Source organism: Rhinoraja longicauda, chromosome 3 (genome assembly GCF_053455715.1).
Source record: "Rhinoraja longicauda isolate Sanriku21f chromosome 3, sRhiLon1.1, whole genome shotgun sequence".
NCBI classification, from domain to species: Eukaryota; Metazoa; Chordata; class Chondrichthyes; order Rajiformes; family Arhynchobatidae; genus Rhinoraja; species Rhinoraja longicauda.
Genome location: NC_135955.1, coordinates 3,923,843 through 3,950,296, shown reverse-complemented (window position 1 = coordinate 3,950,296; position 26,454 = coordinate 3,923,843). Strand labels below are relative to the sequence as shown.

The 26,454-nt window shown below is 51.5% G+C and overlaps 1 protein-coding gene across 1 annotated transcript in view; it reads right to left on the bottom strand.

The window, feature by feature from the left end:
• LOC144611475 (PHD finger protein 24-like) overlaps positions 1 to 20,201 on the bottom strand; it is a 139,300-nt gene extending 119,099 nt beyond the window's left edge. Inside the window, exons 1-2 of the mRNA XM_078430601.1 lie at positions 20,018 to 20,201; positions 19,247 to 19,354 (exon numbers count right to left, since the gene is read on the bottom strand). Coding sequence (XP_078286727.1) covers positions 19,247 to 19,354; positions 20,018 to 20,201 — 292 coding nt within the window. The remainder of the gene's footprint in view (positions 1 to 19,246; positions 19,355 to 20,017) is intronic.
• Between the last annotated feature and the right edge of the window lie 6,253 nt (positions 20,202 to 26,454).

Below are 26,454 nucleotides of genomic sequence, written 5' to 3'. Positions count from 1 at the left end.
TCTCCCCGCTCCCGTCCGGCAGAAGGTACAGAAGCTTGAAAGCGCGCACCACCAGACTCAGGAACAGCTTCTTCCCCTCTGTTATCAGGCTTCTGAATGGTCCTTCCATAAGCTAGGGTGCTGTCCAATTCAGCTCTGCCATTCAGAGATGCTACCATTCGATCATGGCTGGACTATTTTTCCATCTCACCCCCATTCTCATGCCTTATCCCCATAACCTTTCATGCCATTACAAACCAACACCCTGTCAATCTCCACCAGACTCCAGGATGGACAGCACTATCTGTAGAAGTGTCCTGAGCTAAAACATCGGCAACCATTCCCTCCACAGAACTGCCAGACATGTGGTATTATTGCAGCGCATTGCATTTTTATTAAAGACACCGGCATTTGCAGTTCTCAATCACTCTCAATCAGTACCCCGTTCCTGCCTTCTCCCCATACCCCCTGACTCTGCTATCCTTAAGAGCTCTATCTAGCTCTCTCTTGAATGCATTCAGAGAATTGGCCTCCACTGCCTTCTGAGGCAGAGAATTCCACAGATTCACAACTCTCTGACTGAAAACGTTTTTCCTCATCTCCGTTCTAAATGGCCTACCCATTATTATTAAACTGTGGCCCCTGGTTCTGAACTCCCCCAACATTGGGAACAACCTTAATAATTTTATATGTTTCGATAAGATCCCCTCTCATCCTTCTAAATTCCAGTGTATACAAGCCTAGTCACTCCAGTCTTTCAACATATGACAGTCCTGCAATTCCGGGGATTAACCTAGTAAACCTACGCTGCACGCCCTCAATTGCAACAATATCCTTCCTCAAATTTGGAGACCAAAACTGCGCACAGTACTCCAGGTGCGGTCTCACCAGGGCCCTGTACAACTGCAGAAGGACCTCTTTGCTCCTATACTCAACTCCTCTTGTTACGAAGGGCAACATTCCATTGGATTTCTTCACTGTAGCGCAGCGGTAGAGTTGCTGCTTTACAGCGAATGCAGCGCCGGAGACTCAGGTTCGATCCTGACTACGGGTGCTGCACTGTAAGGAGTTTGTACGTTCTCCCCGTGGCCTGCGTGGGTTTTCTCCGAGATCTTCGGTTTCCTCCCACACTCCAAAGACGTACAGGTATGTAGGTTAATTGGCTGGGTAAAGGTAATAATTGTCCCTAGTGGGTGTAGGATAGTGTTAATGTACAGGGATCGCTGGGCGGCACGGACTTGGTGGGCCGAAAAGGCCTGTTTCCGGCTGTATATATATGATATGATGATGATATGATACCTGCAGTTGTTGGTTCTGAAGGGACAGCTAAGTGTGTGGTGGTACCGGAGTAAGGACGGGATGGTGAGCTGAAAGAACAGCTCCCAGTGTAGAGGGTGCTGGCGATGCAACTCAACGGGGTGCTGAAGGAACAGCTCCCAGTGTAGAGGGTGCTGGCGAAGCAACTCAACGTGGTGCTGAAAGGACAGCTCCCAGTGTAGAGGGTGCTGGAGATGCAACTCAACGGGGTGCTGAAAGAACAGCTCCCAGTGTAGAGGGTGCTGGAGATGCAACTGAACGTGGTGCTGAAAAGGACACCTCCAAGTGGAACTGCTGCTGAAGGGACTGTTCAGAGTGTACCAAGTGGCGGAACCACAACTGCATCACTGAAATAAAATCTTGGCTTCAATCAAATTTCCTCAAACTCAATTGCAACAAATCTGAAATCATCATCATTGGTCCAAAAATGCTCACCAAATCCACCCAAAACTTCATCCTCAACATTGATGGTCTCCCAGTATCCACCTCCCCTCACATCCGGAATCTTGGAATCATCTTTGATCAAACCCTCTCCTTCGACAAACACATCAAACACATCACAAAGACAGCCTTCTTCCACCTCAAAAACATTGCCCGTCTCCGTCCATCCCTCTCCTCCACAGCTGCAGAAACCCTCATCCACGCCTTCATCACCTCCCGTCTGGACTACTGCAACAGCCTCCTCTATGGCGCACCCTCAAAAATCATCAGTAAGCTTCAATACATTCAGAACTCCGCTGCCTGTCTACTCACCCACACCCCGATCCGTGACCATATCACCCCCTTCCTTTACAAACTCCACTGGCTCCCCATCCCCCAGAGAATCCAGTACAAAATCCTCCTCATGACCTACAAAGCCCTCCATAACCTGGCCCCATCCTACCTGACCGACCTCCTCCACAGACACACTCCCACCTGCACCCTCCGCTCTGCTGCTGCCAATCTCCTATCCCCCCACATCCGGACCAAACTCAGATCCTGGGGGGACAGGGCTTTCTCCATCGCTGCTCCCACCCTATGGAACTCACTACCCCAAACCATTAGAGACTCCTCCACACTCACCACATTCAAAACATCGCTGAAGTCTCACCTGTTCAGTACTGCCTTCAACCACTGAAGGTCACCTCACCTTCTGTCTCCTTTCTCTGTTTGTTTACTTATTTACTTATTTATCTATTTATTCATTTCCCTAAGTTCTCTAAATCTCTGTAAAGCATCTTTGAGTATATGAAAAGTGCTATATAAATAAAATGCATTATTATTATTATTATTATTAACTGTATGAGGTTCGGAATGTTGGTGCTGAAGAGGATAGCTTTGGTTGTAGTTGGTGCTGAGGCAGCAACAACCGTACAGCGTCACAAGGAGATACAAGGACCCGGTTTTCACAAAAGTGCTGGAGTAACTCAGCGGGTCAGGCAGCATCTGTGGAGAACGCGGATAGGTGACGTTTCACAGAGTGCCGGAGTAACCCAGCGGGTCAGGCAGCATCTGTGAAGAACATGGATAGGTGATGTTTCACAGAGTGCTGGAGTAACTCAGCGGCTCAGGCAGCATCTCTGGAGAACATGAATAGGTGACGTTTCACAGAGTGCTGGAGTAACTCAGCGGGTCAGGCAGCATCTCTGGAGAACATGGATAGGTGACGTTTTGGGTCGGGGCCATTCTTCAGACTAAATCAGTGTAAAGGAGGGGCAGTTAGAAGGAAGGTGGGGGTGGGACAAAGCCTGGCAAGTGATAGGTGGATACAGGTGATGAGGGTTTTTCTATGGGTAGATGGCTTGGCAACGGACAGAGATGAAGAGACAACAAGTGTGAGTTAAGAGAATTGTGCAGCCAGATGAAAGAATGTAGGTGGAATGGGACAGGGGGGGGGGGGGGAGGGAAGAAATAGGTGCATAACCCTGTGTAGTAAAGGGAAGAGAGGGAAAATTGCGAGGGGGGAGGGGTGTTGTAACTAGGTTAGTTTCCAGAAATTGGAGAATTCAACGCTCTAGCAGGTTTTGAGGTGCTGTTGCTTTAGTTTGTGTGCGGCCTCACTCTGGCACTGAAGGAGGCCCAGGACAGAAAGGTCAGTGTGGGAATGGGAAGAGGAGTTAAAATGGCTCGCGATCACTACCACCCATGGCACTCACTGCCCTCTGTGTAAAACACTTGCCGTGCACAGCTCCATAAACTTTTCCTCTCTCATCCCGTAAAGCTATGCCCTCGAGCCTTTAACATTTTCACCCAGAGCATAAGGTTGTGACTGTCTGCCCTTATCTCTGCCTCTCATACTTTTATATCCGTCTATCAGGTCTCCCCTCAACCTCAGCATTCCACAGAAAACCACCCAAGTCTGTCCTTGCATCGAATACCCTCTAAACCAGGCAATATTCTGGTAATTCTGGTAATTCTTGGAGTGTGAAGTAGGGTCTCGACCCTTAATTTCTTGCCTCCAGAAATGCTGCCTGAACCGCTGAGTTCCTCCAGCCTTCTGTGTCTGTCTCCAACATTCTGGTAAATTTCTTTTGCAACCTTTCCAGAACCACCATATCCTTCCTGTAATGGGGGGGACCAGAACTGAACGCAATACACCGTAGGATCAACTGAATCCCACAGCGGAAAGCAAAGAAAAAAAAACGACACTTAGCCGAGCCAGACACCTTGTGTCACGTTTATTCCAGACGCCCTTTTTACCGACATTCTCACCTATCATGGCCCGTGTGCAGATTGGGCCAAGTAGTGACCTTGGAGTTGTTATTGAGCTCTTGTAGGCTGGACTTTCTCGTGAGGCTAATGGCAAGTCACCAGCAAGTGACAGGCTGTATGCAAAACCAACGTGGGCATGAAGGTGCCACAACACCAAATGTACTGTAACCAAATTCTCAAAGAGCTGCCTCATCACTTCCTGGATCATAGACTCAATGGTCCAAATGATGAAGGAATGCATACTGTTTCTTTACCAAGCATGTGCCTTCTTTATCAATGTATCTACTGGTGTTGCCACTTTCAGGGAGCTCTGGACCCCAAGACCCCTCTATACATCGATGTTGTTAAAGGGCCATGCCGTTAACAGTATATATTCCCCTTACATTTCACACAAAGGACCAGGTGTTTATCAACACCACTGACTATTGAAAAGACTGGGCTTGTATTCACTGGAGTTTAGAAGGATGAGAGGGGATCTTATAGAAACATATTAAATTATAAAAGGACTGGACAAGCTAGATGCAGGAAAAATGTTCCCAATGTTGGGTGAGTCCAGAACCAGGGGCCACACAGTCTTAAAATAAAGGGGAGGCCGTTAAAAACTGAGGTGAGAAAATACTTTTTCACCCAGAGAGTTGTGAATTTGTGGAATTCTCTGCCACAGAGGGCAGTGGAGGCCAAATAACTGGATGGGTTTAAGAGAGAGTTAGATAGAGCTCTCGGGGCTAGTGGAATCAAGAGATGTGGGGAGAAGGCAGGCACGGGTTATTGATTGGAGACGATCAGCCATGATCACAATGAGTGGCGGTGCTGGCTCGAAGGGCTGAATGGCCTCCTCCTGCACCTATTTTCTATGTTTCTGTGACTGTAATGTGGGGCATCTGGAAATGATGGCAGGTAGACACAAAATGCTGGAGCAACTCAGCTGGTCAGGCAGCGTCTCTGGAGAGAAGGGATGGGTGATGTTTCTTTAGTCTGAAGAAGGGTCTCGACCCGAAACGTCACCCATTCCTTCTCTCCAGAGATGCTGCCTGACCCGCTGAGTTACTCCAGCATTCTGTGCCTGCCTTCGATTTTTACCAGCATCTGCAGTTTTTTTTTTCCCGACACTCTGGAAATAATGGTTCTATTAAGCTGTCATCTATTTCCCATTAGGAAGGTGGCAAGATTTATGATCCACTAACAACAAAATTGCTTGAAACTTTCCATTCCATCGAATATCTCACTTTGGAATGCACGTGGTGCCTTGGGGGAGTGATTGAGCTTGTTTTCTTGGAACGGTTTCAAGCACGCAGAATCACTTAGAGCCTCCCTCGGCTCCCAGCGTATGGATTCCTTGCACCTCGGCTCTCCGCCCAATGTCTCCGGCACGCTCTCCGTCCGTCCCCTCAGCCCCCGATCATGGCAGCGGAACAAAGACCAGCCTGCTCACTTGGCACACCTGGCAAAACCCCACCGGTCCTGACCAAAACACCTTGGTTCAATCTCGTTTATGGTCACGTGTATCGAGGTACAGTGAAAAGCTTTCCGTTGCGTGCCATCCAGTCAGCAGAAAGACCACACGTGATTCCAACCGAGCCATTTACGGTGTGCAGGCACGTGTTAAGAGAATAACGTTTAGTGCAAGGTAAAGCCGGCAAAGTCCAAACAAGGATAGTCCGAGGCGGGTCACCGATGAGGTAGATAGTAGTTCAGCACCGCTCTCTGGTTGGTGGTGGGATGGTTCAGTTGCCTGACAACAGCTGGGAAGAAACTGTCCCTGAATCTGGAGGTGTGCGTTTTCACACTTCTGTAACTTTCGCCCGATGGGAGAGGGGGGAAGAGGGGGAAGAGGGAGTGGCCGGGGTGCGACTCGGCCTCGATTATGCTGCTGGCCTTGCCGAGGCAGCGTGAGGTGTAGATGGAGTCAATGGAAGGGAGGTTGGTCTGTGCGATGGTCTGGGCTGCATCTATAATTTGCTGTAATTTCTTGCGGTCTTGGATGGAGCTGTTCCGATAAAATGCTTTCCATGTTAGGTAAACTAAACTGAACATCTCAGGGGCAATGTAGGGTGAGGTGCTACAACCCATTTGCAGAACAGTCGAAGTGTGTCCTTGATGTCAGCGATTAATTAAGATCTTTGCTGTGTAACATAATTGCCCTTTGATTCTGATCGCTGTAGCTAAAGTGTTTGAGATACAGGGAGTGGTTCGACAGGCTGGGACTATTCACTTTGAGGGCTCACAGCCTTATTTTCCCCGGGGTCGAGGATTCTAAAACTGGAAGGTGAGAGGGGAGAGATTTAAGAGGGACCTCAAAGACAACCTTTTCACTCATGGGGTAGTCGGTATCTGGAAGAAGCCATCAGGGGGAGGTTTAGATTTAGGTGTATTACTATCACATGTACTGTGGTACAGTGATGAGCTTTGTTTTGCATTCACAAAACGCTGGAGTAACTCAGCGGGACGGGCAGCATCTCTGGAGAGAAGGAATGGGCGACGTTTCGGATCGAGACCCGAAGAAGGGTCTGAAGAAGGGTCTCGGCACGAAACGTCACCCATTCCTTCTCTCCAGAGATGCTGCCTGACCCGCTGAGTTACTCCAGCACCCTGTGAAACGTCACCCATCCATGTTCTCCAGAGATGCTGCCTGACCCGCTGAGTTACTCCAGCACCCTGTGAAACGTCACCTATCCATGTTCTCCAGAGATGCTGCCTGACCCGCTGAGTTACTCCAGCACTCTGTGAAACGTCACCCATTCCCTCTCTCCAGAGATGCTGCCCGACCCGCTGAGTTGCTCCAGCATTTTGTGATGCCTTCGATTTGTACCAGCGTCTGCAGTTATCACGGTTACTGTAGTTGGTATCAGTTATCAATTTATTGCTATTACTGATTATTATCTATTTATCTGTGAGTTATTGCATTAATGGGCCTGTTGAGCTGCAGCAAGTATGAATTTCATTGTTTCATTGCTGGCAGATATGCCAATTAGAACAGAGTACAGAACAGTACAGCCCAGGACCACACCCCTTGTTCCACAGTGTTTGTGCAGAACATGATGCTAAAATAATCTAATCTCCACTGCCCGCACGTGATCAACATCCCTCCACTCCTTGCATATCCGTGTGCCCGTCCAAAAGCCCCTTAAACACCACTATCGTATCTGCCTCCACCACCACCCCCGGCAGCGCGTTCCAGGCCCCCATCACCCTCTATGTAAAACAACTTGCCCCCCACATCTATATACTAAAACTCTCGTTTGTTATCTTGTTTGTGACTGAACTTCAGCCAATACGGTACACGATAGCGTGACAATTGCAGGCCCACCTTACTCACCGTCGTCACTTTAGTGGTAATGCAAGTAGGTTTATTGAAATCGGTCTTATATTTTTTAAGTTATTAAGTAAGGAGGGGAGGGGGAGGGGTGGAGGGCGGAAGGGGGGAGAAGGAAGGGGGAAGGGGGGGTTGAGAAGAGAGTGGGGGGTGGGGAGGAGAGGGTGCTGCACCAATGCAGGAGAGGTTTGGGCCCAACGGGTCCACTTGGTCTAGTCTCCTTTAAACTTTGCCCCTCTCACCTTAAAGCTGTGCTCTCTAGCCTTCTGACTGTCTACCCTCTCTATGTCTCTCAGGACTTGTATCCGGTCTCCCCACAACCCCTCTGGCGTTCCAGTGGAAACATTCCAAGTCTGTCCAATCTCCTCTTGCAGCCGATACCTCCTCATCCAGGCATCTTTCTGCTTAAAACAAAAACCCACTCTTCGACTTGTTTCCCCTCTGGACGCGTTAACTATGTAGGATTGACGGATTCTGTGAAATGCGGGACGGTGGCGTGGCGGTAGAGTTGCTGCCTTGCAGCGCTCACAGAGCCAGAGACCAGGGTTCAATCCCCACCACGGGTGCTGTCTGCGCGGAGTTTGCACGTTCTCCCCGTGACCTGCCTGGGTTTTCTCCGAGATCACCGGTTTCCTCCCACACTCCCTTAAAGGGACCTCGTCCCATTGACTTTCATTTTATGTGCCTGTGCGTCTTGTTGCTTCGTATCACTTAGTACGGTAACTCGAATTTCACTGTACCTTAATCGGTACACTTGACAATAAACAGACCTTGAAAGCTTGAAACCTTGAAACACTCCAAAGGCTTACAGGTTTGTAGGTTAATTATCATATCATATCATATATCTACAGCCGGAAACAGGCCTTTTCGGCCCTCCAAGTCCGTGCCGCCCAGTGATCCCCATACATTAACACTATCCTACACCCACTAGGGACAATTTTTACATTTACCCAGCCAATTAACCTACATACCTGTACGTCTTTGGAGTGTGGGAGGAAACCGAAGATCTCGGAGAAAACCCACGCAGGTCACGGGGAGAACGTACAAACTCCTTACAGTGCAGCACCCGTAGTCAGGATCGAACCTGAGTCTCCGGCGCTGCATTCGATGTAAAGCAGCAACTCTACCGCTGCGCTACCGTGCCGCCCATCATTTTACATTGGTGCCATTGTAAAAATTGTAAAAATTGTCCCCTAGTGTGTGTGCAGGACTGTGTTAGTGTGTGGGGATCGCGGGTCGGTGCGGACTCGGTGGGCCGAAGGGCCTGTTTCGGCGCTGTATCTCCAAACTTAACTGTCCTAAACTAATCGAGCCGTCCACAGTGTACAGATACAGGGTAAAGGAAATAACGTTTAATGCAAGATAAAGTCCGATTAAAGATAGTCCGAGGGTCTCCAATGAGGTAGACGGGAGGTCAGAACAATACAATACAATATATCTTTATTGTCATTGTACAGGGGTACAACGAAATTGGGAATGCGCCTCCCATACGATGCAATAAATCAATTAGCCAGTCAGTATTAATTTAAACAACAACAACCCAACGAAACAAATTGTAACAGTTTTAAGACGGAATAAAGTGCAAGTTGATCTGTGCCGGTTCACTGTGCGATGTGACCATCCGGCTCAGCAGGACCGGTTCATAGCAGCTATGGCCCTGGGGATGAAGCCGTTCCTGAGTCTGGAGGTGCGGGCGTAGAAGGCCTTGTATCGTCTGTCCGATGGTAGAAGTTCGAACAGACTGTTGCAGGGGTGTGAAGAGTCTTTGTGGATGCTGGTGGCTTTTCTGAGGCATCGTGTGTTGTAGATGCCCTCCAAGGCTGGTAGCTGTGTTCCGATGGTCCTCTGAGCTCTATGGACTACCCGCCGAAGAGCTCTCCTCTCTGCCTCCGTGCAGCTGAGGTACCACACAGGGATGCCATGCGTTAGGATGCTCTCTATGGTGTAGCGGTAGAAGGTCGTCAGCAGCTGTTGGGGTAGACCAGACTTCTTCAGTGTTCTTAGGTAGAACCACTCCCTAGTTGGTGACAGGATGGTTCAGGTGGCTGATAACAGCCGGGAAGAAACTGCCCCTGAATCTGGAGAAGCACAATAGGTAGAACAAAGCTTTACACTCCACCTCAGTACACGTGGCAATAAACAAAACTAAACTCAACTGCTTGAGCTTGGTGTGAGGTTATTTAAGTACAGTATTACCTGATCTGATGAGTTAGCATGTAAAGCAAAGCTTTCCACACATAAACATCTACCTTAACCTCAACCTCTGTTGTTGATGCAAGGTGTCCACTGATGAAATTGATGCTTCACCTCAGGACAAGCCTCTTCCCACCGCCATTATAGTTGGCCAAGTCCGACTATCTTCTGGGAAAAAATCATCGCCGATATGCTTTGTAAAACATGTAAAATTCTCAAGGGATTGGACAGGCTAGATGCGGGGAAAATGTTCCCCTGTGTTGGGGGAGTTCAGAACCAAGGGGCCACAGTTTAAGAATAAGGGGTAGGCCATTTAGAACGGAGATGAGGAAAATCTTTTTCACTCAGAGAGTTGTGAATCTGTGGAATTCTCTGCCTCAGAAGGCAGTGGAGGCCAATTCTCTGGATGCATTCAAGAGAGAGCTAGATAGAGCTCTTAAGGATAGCGGAATCAGGGGGTATGGGGCGAAGGCAGGAACGGGGTACTGATTGAGAATGATCAGCCATGATTACATTGAATGGTGGTGCAGGCTCGAAGGGCCGAATGGCCTCCTCCTGCACCTATTGTCTATTGTCTATTGTCACACGGTTTAAGAATAAGGAGTTAGGCCATTCAGGACTGAGATGAGGTAAAAACGTTTTCACCCAGAGGGTTGTATCGTATGAGGAAAGATTGGAAAGACTGGGCTTGTATTCACTGGAGTTTAGAAGGATGAGAGGGGATCTTATAGAGACATATAAAATTATAAAAGGACTGGACAAGCTAGATGCAGGAAAAATGTTCCCAATGTTGGGGGAGTCCAGAACCAGGGGCCACACACAGTCTAAGAATAAAGGGGAGGCCATTTAAAACTGAGGTGAGAAGATACTTTTTCACCCAGAGAGTTGTGAATTTTGTGGAATTCTCTGCCACAGAAGGCAGTGGAGGCCGATTCACTGGATGTTTTCAAGAGAGAGTTCGACGTAGCTCTGAGGGGTGATGGAATCAAGGGATGTGGGGAGAAAGTGGTACACCTGCACCTGTTTTCCATGTTTCTGTGTTTCTATGTTTTCATCAGAACGAGGTCCCTTTAAGGGAGTTGGCAAATGTCCCAGCTCCAACTTGGAACAAAGTGCCTTAATGGTTTTTAGTGATGTTTATTATATGAGAGTTAAGAGCATGAATGCAGGGTAATGATTGCTTGCAACAGGCCACAATTATTGTTGTCTGATTGTTGGCAGGTCCTCCTCTCGTCGAGGGGGGGGATGGAGCAAGGACATTGGAAGGTCAGGGAGAAGGCCTGAGGTGCCCTCAATGAATGCTTAGATGGCGTGGCAGAGCCAGAGGGCGCTCAGGTGGGCACTGAGGGAGGGACGGACCCACAGCGCCCCCTTTAGCCCAGTTCTTCGGCACTGAACAAACCGCCGGAGGGACTCAGCGGGTCAGGCAGCCTCCGCGGAGGGAGATGGACAAGGGCGAGGTTTCGGGTCGGGAATTTGTGGAATTCTCTGCTGCAGAGGGCAGTGGAGGCCAAATCACTGGATGGATTTAAGAGAGAGTCAGACAGAGCTCTGGGGGCTGGTGGAATCAAGGGGTATGGGGAGAAGACAGGCACGGGTTACTGATTGTGGACGATCAGCCATGATCGCAGTGAATGGCGGTGCTGGCTCGAAGGGCCGAATGGCCTCCTCCTGCACCTATTTTCTACGTTTCTATGTCCCTTCTTCGAGACTGATGGAGGAGGATGGGAGGGTGGGGGGTGGGGGGGGGATGAAAGCAGGAAAAGAGAGGTGGGGACGGGACAAAGCCTGGCGAGTGATAGGTGGATACTGCGATGAAAGTTCAGGATGGCAGCAGGATTCATGGAGAGGGGGCAGTGAGAGAGGGTCTCACAGAACACGTGCCAGGGAGAGGAGGAGAGGCCTTCAAAGTAGGACCCGAACTGCTGCAATAACTCAGTGGGTCAGCCTGAAGGAGGAGTCCCAACCCCAAACGTCACCCGCAGGCGCTGCCCGGCCCCGTTTGAGTTACTCCAGCACTTTGTACTCTACGCAGGATTCCAGCATCTGCAGTTCCTTCGTGCCCACATTCGTGAAAGGGGATACATCTGAGGAGGCTTCACAGTGGAGGAGTAACATTGAGGCACAACGAACCACAGGAGCCGGAATCTTGATCAAAACTCAGCAGGTCGGGCAGCCTCTGTGGGGGGGGGGGGAGTGGACTTCAATAGACAATAGGTGCAGGAGTAGGCCATTCGGCCCTTCGAGCCAGCACCGCCATTCAATGTGATCATGGCTGACCATCCGTGATCAGTACCCCGTTCCTGCCCTCTCCCCGTACCCCCTGACTCCACGAACTTCCATGCGTATTCCTCATACCTACCATAGCAATTCCGTGAACTTTCAAAAAACTATCTCCGTCCTTGTTGCAGTCAGAGAGTCACACAGCATGGAAACAGGCCCACCTTGCCCACACCGCCCAACATGTCCCATCTACACTAGGGTCTACACTTCGGCCTTCATTTGGCCGAAATACCTCTAAACCTGTCCTATCCATGCACCTGCCTAAATGTTTCTTAAACGTTGCGATAGTACCTGCCTCAACTACAGCAGCTCGTTCCATACACCAACCACCCTTTGTGTGGACTTCCTCCAGTAGTTTGTTATTGAATAGTCTGTTATTCCAGCATCTCTTGCCTCTCCGTTTCACCCCTGTTTTGTTTAGTTTAGTTTAGAGACACAGCGCGGAAACAGGCCCTTCGGCCCACCGTGTCCGCGCCGACCCGCGGTCCCCGCACACTAACACTATCCTACACACACTAGGGACAATTTACACTTAAGGATAAGGGGGAAATCTTTCAGGACCGAGATGGAATTCTCTGCCACAGAGGGTAGTTGAGGCCAGTTCATTGGCTATATTTAAAAGGGAGTTAGATGTGGCCCTTGTGGCTAAAGGGATCAGGGGGTATGGAGAGAAGGGAGGTACAGGTTACTGAGCTGGATGATCAGCCATGATCATATTGAATGGCGGTGCGTACAGGCTCGAAGGGCCGAATGGCCTACTCCTGCACCTATTTTCTATGTTTCTATGTTTCTATGTTTCTATACTGAGCCTATTAACCTACAAACCTGTACGTCTTTGGAGAGTGGGAGGAAACCGAAGATCTCGGAGAAAACCCACGCAGGTCACGGGGAGAACGTGCAAACTCCGTACAGACAGCACCCGTAGTTGGAATCAAACCCGGGTCTCTGGCGCTGTAAGCGCTGTAAGGTGGCGAATCTACCGCCGCGCCACCGTGCAGCCCTGTTCTACGATGATGTAATGATACTTTATTGTCACATGTACCTGGGCGCATGAAAGTGCTGAGATCATGAAAGTAAAAATAAAAATGTGTAGGTGATGGAAATCTGAAATCAAATGGGAGAAGTGTTGGAAACACTCAGCGAGTCAGGCGGCATCTGAGGAGAAAGAAACTGAGGAGGAGAGAGAGGGCGCAGCGGTAGAGTTGCTGCCTTACAGCGAATGCAGCGCCGGAGACCCGGGTTCCATCCCGACTACGGGCGCCGTCTGTACGGAGTTTGTACGTTCTCCCCGTGACCTGCGTGGGTTTTCTCCGAGATCTTCGGTTTCCTCCCACACTCCAAAGACGTACAGGTTTGTAGGTTAATTGGCTGGGTAAATGTAAAAATTGTCCCTAGTGGGTGTAGGATAGTGTTAATGTGCTGGTCGGCGCGGACCCGGTGGGCCGAAGGGCCTGTTTCCGTGCTGTATCTCTAAACTGAGTTAATGGTTCAGGTAAAAAAAAAAGTAATTGGACATCAAGAAGGATCGGAGACTTGAAACGGTCTGAAGGGTCTGTTTCTGCGTTGTATAGCTCTGTCTCCAAGTCTATCTCACTAAATCCATGCCCACTCGAGTCTGAAAATCACGACCTCCATGTTCAGGAGCAGCCTCCTCCCACCAACCATCGCGTCTATTGAACACGACGCACTCCAACTAATCTCCAAACGACATCGCCTCCCCCTCCCTTCAGACTCTCGGTCTGAACAAGGGTCTTGACCCGAGACGTCACCCACTCCTCCCCTCCAGAGACACTGCCTGTCCCGCTGAGTTGCTCCAGCTCTTTGTCACTCTCTTTGGTTTAAACCAGCATCTGAAGTCCCCTCCCACACGTCCAAACTACGGACTGTCTCACTTGCACCAGGGATTCGGACGGCATCTTTTTTTGTGGTCTTTTCTCTGTATTATTTGTTTTGAGGCCAATTCTCTGAATGCATTCAAGAGAGAGCTAGATAGAGCTCTTAAGGATAGCAGTGTCAGGGGGTATGGGGAGAAGGCAGGAACGAGGTACTGATTGAGAATGATCAGCCATGATCACATTGAATGGCGGTGCGTACAGGCTCGAAGGGCCGAATGGCCTCCTCCTGCACCTATTGTCTATTGTCTATTGTCTACATGCAGTGCATTTGTAGTGCTGCTACAAGCAGGGGTTCCAATCCCATTGGACCGCTTACATAGACATTCCTCAATCCCATGGGAACTGTTTACACGACCCTGTCCCAATCTCTCAGATGCTGCCTCGACACCTCACCCCTGCCCTTTCCCATCCAAACCCCCCCCCCCCCCCCCCCCCTCCCTTCGGTCCAACTTTCCCACACCGGCCAGCATGCCCCATCTACACCACTCCCACCTGCCTGCGTTTGGTCCATTTCCCTCCAAACCTGCCCTGTCCATGTGCCTGTCTAATACCGTTTCGTAAACAGTCCCAGCGCCAACTACCTCCTCTGGCAGCTCATTATTCACAAAATGCTGGAGAAACTCAGCGGGTCAGGCAGCATCTCGGGAGAGAAGGAATGGGTGACGTTTCGGGTCGAGACCCTTCTTCAGACTGATGTCGGGGGGGGAGGGGGTGGGACAAAGGAAGGATATAGGTGGAGACAGGAAGATAGAGGGAGATCTGGGAAGGAGGAGGGGAAGAGAGGGACAGAGGAACTATCTAAAGTTGGAGAAGTCGATGTTCATACCACTGGGCTGCAAACTGCCCAGGCGAAATATGAGGTGCTGTTCCTCCAATTCTTATATCCTCTGGCAGCTCGGTCGACACACCCACCACCCTGTGTGTGGAAAAGGTTGCCCCCTCGGATTCCTATTGAATCTTTTCCCCTTCGCCTTGAACCTCAGACCTTAAACCGATGTCCCCTTTGTCGGGAAAGCAATGGTTCTCAGGTTGCTGTGGGCTTCTTTAAGTAAGAGGCCGAACCAACATGAGGTTTGGGTCTCGGCAGCCAGCTTTACCGCAAGAGTCACCCTGGGGGCTGTGCGTCTATTCCTGCTCGAGCGTGTTGCATGCGGAAACCTTCTTGCCATCTGCTCTCCCAGCCTACGACGAATTAACGGGTGAATTATTAATAGCCCGGAGGGGAAAAAAAAGGGTGTTCATTTTTACCCTCGTAGTCGAAGAAATCTTCATCCAGCCTCAGACTGCAACTGAAGGCAAGAATTTAGTTGACAAATGTCCTGAGGTCTCACCACAATTCATCTGTTGGTTCAAAATCGCCCCTTTTTAATCCCCTCCCGCGACTCAGAATCGAGACGCAAATCTTTTTTTTTTTAAACGCCTTCCCCTAATAAAAACAGCAGCTCTTATAGAGGTTCCATACAGTCTTGAGGGGAATAGATAGAGTGAATGAACAGAGTCTCTAACCCAGAGAAAGGGAGTCGAGAACCAGAGGACATAGGTTTAGACAATAGACAGTAGACAATAGACAATAGGTGCAGGAGTAGTATAAGAAGATAACTGCAGATGCTGGTACAAATCGAAGGTTTTCATTCACAAAATGCTGGAGTACAGGCAGCATCTCGGGAGAGAAGGAATGGGTGATGTTTCGGGTCGAGACCAGACTGATGACTGAGGTGCAGGAGGAGGCCATTCGGCCCTTCGAGCCAGCACCACCATTCAATGTGATCATGGCTGATCATTCTCAATCAGTACCCCGTTCCTGCCTTCTCCCCATACCCCCTGACTCCGCTATCCTTAAGAGCTCTATCCAGCTCTCTCTTGAATGCATTCAGAGAATTGGCCTCCACTGCCTTCTGAGGCAGAGAATTCCACAGATTCACAACTCTCTGACTGAAAAAGTTTTTCCTCGTCTCAGTTCTAAATGGCCTACCCCTTATTCTTAAACTGTGGCCCCTTGTTCTGGACTCCCCCAACATTGGGAACATGTTTCCTGCCTCTAACGTGTCCAACCCCTTAATAATCTTATACGTTTCGATAAGATCCCCTCTCATCCTTCTGGCTCGAAAGGCCGAATGGCCTCCTCCTGCACCTATTGTCTATTGTCTATTGTCACACAGAGGGTGGTGGTGGTGCATTATATGGAACGAGGTGCCATAGTCTGCACGTTCTCCCCGTGACCTACGAGGGTTTTCTCCAGGTGTCCTGGTCTCCTCCCACACTCCTAAGGATAACGTTGGTGTACGGGTTGATCGTTGGTCAGGCGGACTCGCCTGTTTCCGTGCTGTATCTCTGAGGTGTCAAGTCTAGAGGAGGTAGTTGAAGCAGGTACTGTCTGTAGCGACATTGATTCTTGAGAACAAAGGGTGTTCATTTTTATCCCATGGTCTTAGAGATCTTGATGGTCCAATCTTGGGTCATTTCTACGATCCAAATGGTCGACGGAATTCAAAAGACATTTGGACCGGTACATGGATAGGAAAGGTTTAAAGAGAAGGTAGACACAAAATGCTGGAGTAACTCAACAGGTCAGGCAGCATCTCGGGAGAGAAGGAATGGGTGATGTTTCGGGTCTCGACGCATTCCTTCTCTCCCGAGATGCTGCCTGACCCGATGAGTTACTCCAGCATTTTGCGTCTACCTTCAATTTAAACCAGCATCTCCTATACAAGGTTTGAAGGGATATGGTGAAGATACGGGCTGGTGGGACTAGCACAGGTGGGACATATTGGGCGGCGTGGGCAAGTTGGGCAGCAGGCCCTTTGTAACGGGAGCAGATCAAGAGGAATTTAAATTGTGGTTTCACGAACTGCACCCAGTCGACCGACCTGGCAGTGAATGTCATTACCGGAATGACAAATGTAGGAAGACCAAGGCTCCTTCATTTATCTTTTGTTTCGTCTAGTTTAGTGTAGAGGTAGAGCATGGACACACGCCCACCGGGTCCGTGCCGCCCAGCGATCCCCGCACATTGACACTATCCTACACACACTAGGGACAATTTTTAACGTTTTGCCCTGCCAATTAACCTACATACCTGCACGTCTTTGGAGTGTGGGAGGAAACCGAAGATCTCGGAGAAAACCCACGCAGGTCACGCAGGGGAGAACGTACAAACTCCGTACAGACGGCGCCCGTAGTCGGGATCGAACCTGAGTCTCCGGCGCTGCGTTCGCTGTGAGGTAGCAACTCTACCGCTGCGCCAACGTGCCGCCCCAGTTCTATGTTATCCCACTTTCTCATCCACCCCCCCGACAAGCCCGAGGGGCCAACTAAACTCCACGCCCGCGCGCGACCTAGGGACGTGGGAGGAAACCCACGCAGTCACAGAGAGAACGTGCAAACTCCACGCGGACAGCGCCCGTAGTCAGGATCGAACCCGGGCCTCCGGTGCTGTGAGGCAGCTGTGGGCTCTGCTGCCAAGCCACCGTGCCTCTAACTATGCTGATCAACGCAAACATGACAGGAATAAAACATTACAGAGGGACCCACAGTGTCATTAGCGGTGAAGAAGCACTAATATTAAATCTAGTCCAATACCAGGGATACACGCATTGCAGAAACATTGACTACTTAACTGAGATTGCAACTATAAATCTGCCCCAACTTCAGCGATCAATAGAGGACTGGTGTATTGAACCAAAGTCTCCACGATTATAGAAATAAACTGGACCAAGTGGGCCCATTGGGCCCAAACCTCTCCTGCATTGGTTCAGCACCCTCTCCTTCCCCCCATCCCCTCTCCTCCCCCTTCCCCTCTCCTTCCCCCCCCGCCCTCCCCTCCCTCCTCTCCCCTTTCCCCTCTCCCCCCTCCCCTCCCCCTCCCCCCTTCCCCTCCATCCCTCTCAACCACACTTATCCTCCCTCCACCCCCTCCCTCCCTCCCTCCCTCTTCCACTTCCCCTCCCCCTCCCCTTTCCCTCCCCCCACTCCATCCCTCTCAACCCCCCCTTATCCTCCCTCCACACCCCCTCCCTCCTTCCCCTCCCCCTTTCCCTCCACCCACTCCCTCCCTCCCTCCCCTTATCCTCCCTCCACCCCTCCCCTCCCCTCCCCCTTCCCCTACCCCCCACTCCATCCCTCTCAACCCCTCTTATCCTCCCTCCACCCCCTCCCTCCCCCCCCCCCCCCCCGAGAGATAGATTTAAACTTTAAAATGTGAATAACATTAAAAATATAACACCGATTTCAATGAAACATCTTCCATTGGCACCAAAGGGATGACGGTGAGTAAGGTGGGCCTAAAATTGTCGCGCTATCGTGTACCGTTTTGGCTGTAGGTCAGGAACAAACAAACAAACAAACAAACAAACAAGAATTTCAGTGTATAGATAAAGAAAGAGAATCATGAGATTTTAAATTAATTTACAAGTAACAAAGCTACTCCAGTGAATGGAGGAAAACACCTTGCCCATGAAGTATGTTGGACAAGTTCACATAATAGAAGTAGAATTAAGCCATTCGGCCCATCTAGTCCACTCCGCCATTCAATCATGGCTGATCTCTGCCTCCTAATCCCATTTTCCTGCCTTCTCCCCATAATCCTTGACACCCGACCTAATCAAGAAACTGTCAATCCCTGCCTTAAAAATATCCACTGACTTGGCCCTCTGTGGCAATGAGTTCCACAGATTCACCACCCTCTGACTGAAGAAGTTCCTCTTCACCTCCTTTCTAAAAGAGCGCCCTTTAATTCTGAGGCTGTGCCCTCTGGTCCTAGACTCTCCCACCAGTGGAAACATCCTCTCCACATCCACTCTATCCAAGGCCTTTCATTATTCTGTAAGTTTCAATCAGGTTTCCCACCCTCAACCTTCTAAACTCCAGCGTGCAGCGTAGGTTTACTAGGTTAATTCCCGGAATGGCGGGAATCCCATATGTTGAAAGACTGGAGCGGCTAGGCTTGTATACACTGGAATTTAGAAGGATGAGAGGGGATCTTATCGAAACGTATAAGATTATTAGGGGGTTGGACACTTTAGAGGCAGGAAACATGTTCCCAATGTTGGGGAGGTCCAGAACCAGGGGCCACCGTTTGAGAATAAGGGGGTAGGCCATTTAGAACGAAGATGGGGAAAAACTTTTTCAGTCAGAGAATCTGTGGAATTCTCTGCCTCAGAAGGCAGTGGAGGCCAATTCTCTGAATGCATTCAAGAGAGAGCTGGATAGAGCTCTTAAGGATAGCGGAGTCAGGGGGTATGGGGAGAAGGCAGTAACGGGGTACTGATTGTGGATGATCAGCCATGATCACATTGAATGGTGGTGCTGGCTCGAAGGGCCGAATGGCCTCCCCCTGCACCTATTGTCTATTGTCTATTGTCTATTGAATACAGGCCCAGTGCTGTCAAACGCTCATCATATGCTAACCCACTAATTCCTGGGATCGTTCTTGTAAACCTCCTCTGGACCCTCTCCAGAGCCAGCACATCCTTCCTCAGATACAAGGGCCCACATTTGCTCGCAGTACTCCAAATGCGGTCTGACCAGCGCCTTACAGAGCCTCAGCATTGCGTCTCAGGTGTGGGAGAACCCTCACTCTGTGTCTGGTGGAGTAGTGAGTTGAGAGCGTGGCCAGGGCGTTGTTGGTCTTCGATGATACTGGCTGCCTTTTTGAGGTGTAGATCCTTGTCGAGTGCTTGGTTGGCTTAAGCAACCAGAACAGAACAATTAATTTCTTATGTTCTGCAACTTTACAGCCACATTAACAAAACATCATAACGAATCAATATGCAATTATCAATAACATAATAAATTAACATTAATTTTAGCTATTCAGACCATAATAAATTAGCCAAGAGGTGTTGAGAAAGATGATCATAGAGTCATAGAGTCAGACAATATGGAAATAGACTTGCCCAAGTTGCCCAACATGTTCCATCTACGTTTGTCCTACCTACCTGCATTTGGCCCGTCTATATACTAAAACTCTCGTCTGTTTGTTTGTGATCGAACTTCAGCCAAAACGGTACAAGATAGCGCGGCAATTCTAGGCCCACCGTACTCACCACCAACACTTTAATGGTAAAAATGGTAGTTTTATTGAAATTGGTGATATATCTTTTAAGTTATTCACATTTTAAAGTTTTTAAAAACCAGCGCATGCACAGTCGGGGGGGAAGGGGGTCCTCACATAAGATGGCCGCCAGACCAGCGCCTAGACTTACGTAAGATGGCCGCCGTGTGACTTCACGTGTGCAGTTGGGGGGAGGGTCGTCATTTTCGTTCAGCTCCCACTTCCCGCCAGACGCCCGTTTGGTTCCGCGGCCCAAGTGGGGGGAGAGTCACCACCGCCGCTCCCGCTCCAAACCACGGGCGTCTCCATCATGGCCGCCACTCCACCACGGAGCCCCCGCCATCACCGCTGCCGCCGCTCCGGAGCCCCCGCCATCACCTCTGCCGCCGCTCCAAACCCCGGGCGTCTCCATCATGGCCGCCGCCCCACCCCGGAGCCCCAGCCACCACCGCTGCCGCCGCTCCGGAGCCCTCGCCATCGCCGCTGCCATAGCTCCAAACCCCGGGCGTCTCCATCATGGCCGCCGCCCCACCCCGGAGCCCCAGCCACCACCGCTGCCGCCGCTCCGGAGCCCTCGCCATCGCCGCTGCCATAGCTCCAAACCCCGGGCGTCTCCATCATGGCCGCCGCCCCACCCCGGAGCCCCCGCCATCACCGCTGCCGCCGCTCCAAACCACGGGCGTCTCCTTGACTGTTGGGCCCCGGAGCCCCACTGATCCATCGCGCTGCCTCCGCCGCTGCTTCTTCTACCCGCCCCAAACCACAGGCGACTCCACCATGGCCGCCGATCCTGTTCCCGCTCTAACCCCGGGCGTTTCCATCGCTGCCGTCGCCGCAGAGCCCCAGAGACCCCGCCCAGCCATCGCGCCGCCGCCGCCGCTCCCGCTCTAACCCCGGGCGTTTCCATTGCTGCCGTCGCCGCAGAGCCCCAGAGACCCCGCCCAGCCATCGCGCCGCCGCCGCCGCTCCCGCTCTAAACCACGGGCGTTTCCTTCACTGCTGCCACCCGGAGCCGCAGCTGAACCATCGCTGCCGCTGCTTATTCTTCCCACACTAAACCACAGGACTCTCCATCACTGCCGTTGCCGCTGAGCCCTCCAGCTCCCGCTCAGCATCACTGCCGCTGCCGCTCTCAGCCGCCGCCGAGCAGTTAAAGGTCAGACTAAGTAGACCAAGCGGACCCGCTGGGCCCAAACCCCTCCCACATTTGTGCAGCGCCCGACCCCACTCCTCCTCTCCACCCTCCTCCTCTCCCCCCCTCCTCCTCTCCCCCCCTCCTCCTCTCCCCCCCTCCTCCTCTCTACCCCTCCTCCTCTCCTCTCCCCTCCCCTCTCCTCTCCACCCCCCTCCTCCCCCCCTCCTCTCCCCCTCCTCTCCCCCCCTCCTCCTCCCCCTCCTCCTCTCCCCCTCTCCTGTCCTCTCCCCCCCTCTCCTCTCCTCCTCTCCCTCCCTCTCCTCTCCTCTCCCCCCTCTCCTCTCCTCTCCCCCCTCTCCTCCCCCCCAGTCCTCTCCCCCCTCTCCTCTCCCCACTCTCTCCTCCCCCCCTCCTCCCCCCCCCTCCTCCCCCCCCCCCATCAGCCCACCGAGTCAGCACAGACCATCGATCCCCGCACACTAACACTATCCTGCACACTCTATTTACACTGGGCGGCACGGTGGCGCAGCGGTAGAGTTGCCGCCTTACAGCGAATGCAGCGCCGGAGACTCAGGTTCGATCCTGACTACGGGCGCCGTCTGTAGGGAGTTTGTACGTTCTCCCCGTGACCTGCGTGAGACGTGCAGGTTTGTAGGTTAATTGACTGGGTAACATGTAAAAATTGTCCCTAGTGTGTGTAGGATAGTGTTAGTGTGCGGGGATCGCTGGGCGGTACGGACCCGGTGGGCCGAAGGGCCTGTTTCCGCGCTGTATCTCTTAAAAAAAAATGTTTAAATTTTTTTAAATTCAGATCTCGGCTCATCGCAGAAAAATCAAACTGTCCAAAAATGTCGTCGATCTGCTACGACTTTGACAGTTGCCGGCAGCTGCCTTAAAAATGGCGTAACTGGGACAAGCCCTTAGTTATCAAGGGAGGTGCCTCTCACCACTTCAACAGCCAGCACCGCGGTCTCTGACTGCCGTTCTAATTGATAACCTGCCTCTATTAAATGCAAGTTAGCCCAGAGACCCCTGAGAAGTACATCTGCTCATCTGGTGAAAGAGGTCTATTAATGGTTGGTGTCTGAGTCCACAGAGTCGCTGTGAACACATCAATTTGTGTTTATTAATTGCCTGAACACTTAGTGTTTAACTTCAACTTGTGACTCTGTGGTGTTGGTGGTAGAACTACTGCTGGGGAATCTCGAAGAAGACACATGGTTACGAGGTGACAATAAGTGCGAGCTCATAGAGTCATAGTCGCTCAGCGTGAAAACAAACTTCAGCCCAACTTGCCCACACCAGCCAACGTGTCCCCAGCTACACTAGTCCCACCTGCCCGTGATGCGCCCATATCCGTCTAAACTGTCCTATCCATGTACCTCTCTGACTGTTTCTTAAACGTTGCGTTAGTCCCTGCCACAACTACCTCCTCTGCAGCTCGTTCCATACACCCACCACCCTTTGTGAATAGGGGTGAAAAGTTACCCCTCAGGTTCCTATTAAATCTTCCCCCCCACCCTCTCACCTCATACCTATGTTCTCTGGTTCTCGATTCCCCAACTCTGGCCAGAGACTCTGTGTTTACACAATCTATTCCTCGTGAGATTTTGTACACCTCTATCAGATAGACAATAGACAACAGGTGCAGGAGGAGGCATTCGGCCCTTCGATCCAGCACCGCCATTCAATGTGATCATGGCTGATCATCCACAATCAGTACCCCGTTCTGCCTTCTCCCCATACCCCCTGACTCCGCTAACATTAAGAGCTCTATCTGACTCTCTCTTGAATGCATCCAGAGAATTGGCCTCCACTGCCTTCTGAGGCAGAGAGTTCCACAGATTCACAACTCTCTGAGTGAAAAAGTTTTTCCTCATCTCCGTTCTAAATGGCCTCCCCCTTATTCTTAAACTGTGGCCCCTTGTTCGGGACTCCCCAACATGGGAACATGTTTCCTGTCTCTAACGTGTCCAAGCCCTTCCGTGCCGACCAGCGATCCCTGCATATTAACACTATCCTACAACCCATTAGGGACAATTTTGTTTTTACATCTACCAATCCAATTAACCTACAAAACCTGCACGTGTTTGGAGTGTGCGAGGAAACCGAAGATCTCGGAGAAAACCCACGCAGGTCAAGGGGGGAACGTACAAACTCCGTACAGACGGCGCCCGTAGTCGGGATGGAACCCGGGTCTCCGGTGCTGCATTCGCTGCAAGGCAGCAACTCTACCGCTGCGCCACCGTGCCGCCCATAAATGAGCTGTAGGGAGAGTTGAGTAGGCTGGGACTTTATTCATTGGAGTGCATGAGGCTGGGGGACAATGTCATCGAGGTGCATAAGATCATGAAGGGGAATAGATAGGGTGACAGAGTAGGGGGGAATCAAAGATCCAGAGGACATGGGTTTAAAGATGAGAGGAGGAATGTTTGATAGGAATCTGATGGGTTTTCACACAGAGGGTGGTGAGTTTATGGAACGAGCTGCCAGAGGAGGTAGTTGAGGCAGGGACAATAACAACATTTAAAAGACTCTTGGACGTGTGGTTGCCAACTGTCCCGTATTAGCCGGGACATCCCGTATTTTGGGCTAAATTAGTTAGTCCTGTACGGGACCACCCCTTGTCCGGTATTAGGCCTGGGGGGGGGGGGGGCGCTGTAGGCCCGGACACTGTAGGCCCGGACTCTGTAGGCCCGGACGCTGTAGGTCCGGACAGTGTAGGCCTGGACGCTGTAGGCCTGGACGCTGTAGGCCCGGGACAGTGTAGGCCCGACACTGTAGGCCTGGGACAGTGTAGGCCCGGACTCTGTAGGCCCAGACCCTGTAGGCCCGGACTCTGTAGGCCCTGACTCTGTAGGCCCGGAAGCTGTAGGCCCGGACTCTGTAGGCCCGGACAGTGTAGGTCCGGACAGTGTAGGCCCGGACTCTGTAGGCCCGGACCCTGTAGGCCCGGACGCTGTAGGTCCGGACAGTGTAGGCCTGGACGATGTAGGCCCGGACAGTGTAGGCCCGGACAGTGTAGGTCCGGACAGTGTAGGCCCGGATTCTGTAGGCCCGGACCCTGTAGGCCCAGAGGCTGTAGGTCCGGACAGTGTAGGCCCGGACAGTCTAGGTCCATAGGCCCGGGCACCTTCTAGCGGAGGTTGCGTAGCAACCCGCCTCCCGGCCCGGGCGGCCACCATTGGTGGAGTGGGTGCACGTGGCCGCTGGCTGGGTGAGGTCACGTTGGGCGCGGGGCCAGTCCCTGCAACCATCAGGTTCCTGAACCGACCCGCACCACCCTAATCCCACCTCAGATACAGAACACCACACACCACCTCTCGTACAACCAGGGACTTGTCCTCTAATTGTGTTTAGCACTAATGCCTTGCTTGTCACTGTCTTGTATAATGTATGAATAACGTATCTATAATTGATGTTTCTATATGGTGCCTGAGGCTATGTACCTGTGATGTTGGTGCGGAGAGCAAGATTGTCATTGCGCCCAGATTCAATCACACAGCAAAGAAACAGGCCCAGAGGCTAAACTCAGCCATGCCGATCAAAATGACCCATCTGCACTCGTCCCACCTGCCCGGCATTTGGCCCATTTCAGCTCGAAGCCTTTCCATCTAAATGCCTTTTAAATGTTGTTATAGCAATCTGACTAGACTAGAGGGTGTGAGCTATAGTGAGCAGGCTGGTCTCTATTCCACGGAGCGCAGGAGGATGAGGGAGATCTTATAGAAGGTGCAACAAAATCATGAGAGGAATAGATCGGGTTGACGCACAGAGTCTCTTGCCCAGAGTAGGGGAATCGAGGACCAGAGGACACAGGTTCAAGGTGAAGGGGAAAAGATTTAATAGGAATCCGAGGGGTAACCTTTTCACACAAAGGGCGGTGGGTGTATGGAACAAGCTGCCGGAGGAGGTAGTTGAGGCTGGGACTATCCCATTGTTTAAGAAACAGTTAACAGGTACATGGATAGGACAGGTTTGGAGGGATATGGACCAAACGCAGGCAAGTGGGACTAGGGTAGCTGGGACATTGTTGGCTGGTGTGGGTGAGTTGGGCCGAAGGGCTTGTTTACACACTGTATCACTCTATGACTATATGACTCTATGACTCAACTACAGTTTGTTCCATACAGAATTACAGAATACCTTTATTGTCATTCGAACCGAACGAAAATCATTTGCCAGCAGTCACAACAGCACAGAGCAACACAAAAAAACACAAGACACACGACCCCAAAACAAACATCCATCACAGTGACTCCAAATACCCCCTCACTGTGATGGAAGGCAAAAAAAACTTCCTCTCTCTTCCCCCACGCCCCTCCCACGTACAGACAGCTCGACCCCTACTGAGGCGACCGACCCACACAGCCCCCGCAAGGGGATGGAAGGTCCCGCGGCCGAGCCGTACCGGGCGATGAAAGTCCCGCGGCCTTACTGGGCGATGGAAGGCCCCCGCGGCCGAGCCGCACCGGGCGATGGAAGGACCCCCGCGGCCGAGCCGTACCGGGCGATGATAAGTCCCGCGTCCGAGCCGCGCCACGCTGGAAAGTCCTACGGCCGTATCGAGCGATGGAAGGCCCCACGGCCGAGCCTCGCCCCGAGGAAGAGACCTAAATAAAGAAAGGTTTCTCCCCACCCCACCCCACCCCACCACCCCCCACACCCCCCACACATACACAGCCAAAAACAAACCACCCCAACACCAACACACAAACAAAAAAGGACAAAGGACAAACAGACTGCCAGCGAGCCGCAACCATTACGGCGCCGCCACACGTGACTGTGGATGAGTTGGGCCGAAGGGCCTGTTTCCACACTGTATCACTCTATGACTCTATGACTCTACTACACTTTGTTCCATACACCACCATCCTCTGTGTGAAAACGTTGCCTCTCGAGTTCCTATTAAATCTTTTCTCCCTCACCTTAATAAACCCGGGCCCTCTAGTTCTTGATTCCCCAACCCTGGGAAAATGGCGCTGCATTTACTCAATCCATTCCACCTCATGATCTTGTACCCCTCTATAATATCCGCACTCGGCCTTAATATCCGCACTCGGCCTTTTGTGCTTCAAGCAGCACCTCTAGAGATAGAGGATGGGTCGGGACCCATTCTCCTTTCAGACTGACTTCACCAATCACTTGCCAGGCTTTGCCTCGCCACCACCATTCTATTCCAGCGCCCTGACCCACTCCAGACCGAGTCCCGACCCGAAACGTCACCTACCCATGATCTCCACAGATGCTGCCTGACCCGCTGAGTTACTCCAGCACTCTGTGAAACGTCACCTATCCGTGTTCCCCAGAGATGCTGCCTGACCCGCTGAGTTACTCCAGCACTCTGTGAAACGTCACCTATCCACGTTCTCACAGATGCTGCCCGACCCGCTGAGTTACTCCAGCACTCTGTGAAACGTCACCTATCCACGTTCTCCACAGATGCTGCCCGACCCGCTGAGTTAACTCCGGCACTTTGTGTGACTTTTCTTGGTCTGAAGAAGGATCCCAACCCAAAATGCCACCTGTCCGTGTTCTCCACAGATGTCGCCTGACCCGCTGAGTTCCTCCAGCACTTTGCGCTTTTCTCAAGATT